The sequence below is a fragment of the Fukomys damarensis genome, unplaced genomic scaffold, assembly GCF_012274545.1.
Source record: "Fukomys damarensis isolate Sample0158 unplaced genomic scaffold, DMR_v1.0_HiC HiC_scaffold_20, whole genome shotgun sequence".
In the NCBI taxonomy this organism is placed as follows: Eukaryota; Metazoa; Chordata; class Mammalia; order Rodentia; family Bathyergidae; genus Fukomys; species Fukomys damarensis.
The window spans coordinates 9,753,073-9,756,483 of record NW_022900932.1 but is presented as its reverse complement, the minus strand read 5'-3'; the positions used below and the strand labels follow the sequence as shown (position 1 = coordinate 9,756,483).

At 59.7% G+C, this 3,411-nt stretch overlaps 1 protein-coding gene across 1 annotated transcript in view; it reads right to left on the bottom strand.

Moving 5' to 3' along the window:
* Positions 1 to 1,971, bottom strand: part of Tmem151b (transmembrane protein 151B) — a gene marked incomplete at its 5' end in the record, with an annotated part of 5,206 nt that extends 3,235 nt beyond the window's left edge. Inside the window, 2 exons of the mRNA XM_010617810.3 lie at positions 4 to 361; positions 1,360 to 1,971. Coding sequence (XP_010616112.3) covers positions 4 to 361; positions 1,360 to 1,971 — 970 coding nt within the window. The remainder of the gene's footprint in view (positions 1 to 3; positions 362 to 1,359) is intronic.
* Between the last annotated feature and the right edge of the window lie 1,440 nt (positions 1,972 to 3,411).

Genomic DNA, 3,411 nt, shown 5'->3' with positions numbered 1-3,411 from the left:
GCCACGACAGCGTGAGCAGCGCTGCAGCCCAGAAGGCCGACGAGCACGCGTACCAGGGCGGCCGCGCCGGGTCCGGGAAGGCCACCATGAACTCGCGGAAGTCCACGTTCTTCAGGTGCATGCCCTCGCGCGCCTCCATGTAGTCATCCAGACCCTCGTTCTCCGCAAAGAAGCGCGCGCGCTGGCACAGGTACGCGTTCTCCGCCTCCACGCTGGCGAAGCTGAAGCACTTGGTGAATCGCAGCCGTGTGGCCGGCGCGCCCTCCAGCCCCACCAGCGCCTTGGACACGTCCCTGACGCCACAGCGCGCGTAGTCGAACTCTGCCTCAGCCACGTGCGTGTTGACGCGCTCGTGGTAGACCTGCGGGCGAGGGGGCTGGGGTCTCTGTCCAACCCCGCACACCCGAGGGCTGCTCTTCCTGCCTGATCACCTGCCCCTGAGCCTGTCCCACTCTGGGCACCCGCGAGATGTCACCATCTGTTTTACAACTGAATCCCGCAGCTTAACTAGTGCATTAAAAACAGGATGGCAGCGGAACCCAGTCCTACCTGTGTGTATTCTCATTTTCGTGGAACTCTGCTTTCCCTGGGGTTGGGTCCTAGCCACAGATTAGCTCCTGGGCTGGCCTGACCCTTGGCCACATGTACCTGCACTGTCCTGCTGCCCCTCAGCCACCATATTCCCCCTTCTGCCCTCTGACCAGTGTGTTTCCAGAGGAGCCCTCCTCCCCAGTCTCCCATTCAGGCCTCGGCTGCCTGCACAAGCACAGGCTTTGCCCACAGAGCAGGAGGTCACCACCTCTAGCAACATCTCCTCCTCTAGGACCCGGTGGGTCTAATCCTGGAAGGGCTAATGGCTCTGGGGAATGCCCCCCACAAGACTCCCCCACATCCACCTCTTGAGGGAGCCTTGGATGGGGCTCCAGAATCTAGGTGTGAGTCTAGCACTGCCACTCAGGAATTGCAGGCTTTGGGTAAGTCTCTGAGCCTAGGTTTCCTTACCTGTGAAAGGGAACCAGTGACCACTGCCTCACCCAAAAGGTGTGCGCATGTTGTAAGATGAGCCTGAGAAGCCTCCTGCAGCCTTTCAGTCCTAAACAGTCTACACTGGGAGCTATCACCTCCACATACAAGCAGTCTGACCTTGGACAAGTACTTAACTTCTCCATGATTCCGTTTCCTCATCTGTAAAATGGGGACAGTACCTATCTCATAGGTCATTAGGAGGATTAGATAAAGGGTGTCACGTGTGAAGTCCTGACGGCACGGCTCTGTCTGTGTCTGCTGCGGTGAGCTTATCGCTGACCTCCTGCACTCCCCCCATCCAAGCACCCGTTCCCATCTCGAGTGGCCGCTCACCTGGGTGGTGGTATAAGCGTCTCCATTGCGGTACCTGGTGACCTGGCGGGTGCGGCGGACATAGTGGTAGCTGATGGCCTTCCACCAGATGCAGGGCGTGGCTTGCTGCATGCGGCCCACACGCTCCCGCACACTGCTCACGTCCACACGGTGCTGCAGCTCATGGCGGGCCTGGCAGTGCCAACACTCCACCAAGTAGACAGCATACAGCATGAGCAGGAAGGCCAGGGGGATGTAGACGTAGCCGTTGGAGCAGGGGCTGTCATGGTACATGAGGCTGTTGCCCTGGTAGGCGCTGCTGAAGGTGAGGCGGGTCACTGTGGTGACGTGGCACCAGGCCACTGCCCCCAGGCAGCCGTACATGAGCAGCGACAGCAGGAGGCACTTCCAGTGGGACTCACGGCAGAGGGACTTGGTAAAAGAGGGCTGGATGGGACGCTGCTGCTCGGACAGGCAAGAAGGGACCAGGATGACCAGGAGTCGAGGCAGAGAAATGGATGCCGGATGGAGAGGCAGAAACAGAGATACAGGGATGGGGGAGAAAACATAGGCCGAGTTGGGAACCAGGGACCAGAGATAAACACAGACGTGACCCAGAGGGCAGGCATCATGAGGTTAGGAAAATGGACCAGAAAGCCAGGGCAGGAAAGTGCAAAGAAAGAGAAGGATGAGAGCCAGAGATGGATGCCCAGGAAGCAAAGACAGAGTTGGGTAGAATGGCACCCAGAGGGAGTCCAAAGATAGATGCAAAAGGTGGCAATGGGATGGGAGAAGGTGTAGATGGGGGAGAAGGGAGGACAGACAGACAGGCATCAGTGAAGGTAGGTCCCCAGCCCAGACCCCCTCCCGGTGTTCAAGGAAAGGGGGGAGGGACCTCGGAGATCACCTGCCCCTTAGCACATGAGGCCGGGCCTCCAGCACATACTTTCAGTCCCAGTTCCAGGAGCCACTCCCTTTTGACCCACCCACCTCCCTAACGCTCACACTGCCCCCCAATAGTTCCTCTTGAGGAGGAAGCCCGCCTAGCTCAGTCCCACATTCTGGAGCCCCATCCTCCCTCAATTCTTCCTGCTGAATCCTAACATCCTTTCCCCAAGTTCTAGAGCGGGAGGGAGGGGCTGAGGTCCCCAAGCAGAAGGCAGTTGGGGAGGGGGTTCCAAAAGGACAAAGGCATGTGGCTGGGGACAGGATGGAGGGCAGGGCAGGGGACAAAAGAACACGTTTGAAGTCCAGCCAATTGTCACAAGAACATCTCTGGTCCTCTCTTGGGGCCTGTCTCCTACAATGCTCGGCACACCCTGTCCCCCTGTTGGCCAGCTGAGTTGTTTACCGTCTGGCAGGGTCCATGCCTCACTCCCTGCATCCTGGGTGCTTCCCACGGTGCTGCCACCCAGCAGACACGAGGTATGTGCAGAGTTTGACTGCTCGAGGTGGCCTAAGTCTCCCTCCCCATGCATGCACTCAGACTCCTGCTGAGATCCTGATTTGTCCCTTCAATTCCTCAGGCCTGACCTAGAGGCGGTCCAGCAGAAGGGATTAGGTGGAAAGGCAGGCACAGAGACAGGCAGGAGCCCTGGATTTAACACCCAAATGAAGCTGGGACTGGAAGGAGCACCGTATGTCCACCCGGGAAGGGGACACGGGCGCCCTGCAGGAGCCCTGGGCTGAAGGGGCTCTGCCTGCAGGACCACCCTCTTGCCGGGTGTGCGGTGTGCAAGTGTGCAGTGTGCAGGAGAGGGGGATTCTGGTACTTTCCCCGGTCTCTTTGTCTCCAGTTTCAGAGTAGGAATAAGCTTAGCATCCACACTGAAGGGCTCTTGGGCTTAGGGCCCCTCGGGGGAACAGAAAGGAGGATGCACCTCCCGTGCTCCCAGCGACCTCGGGGGTCTGGCCTCTCGGCCCACCCGACCTTTGGTCCCCAGCCCAGGTGACACAGCCATCTCCCCGGACCCCTCCCAGTTCTGCAGCCCCCGCGTCCCTGCCAGAGGACTGACGGACCGACTCCTTCTAGCGCGGGCCCGGGGTCCACGAGGCCCCGCCCACGCCCCTCCC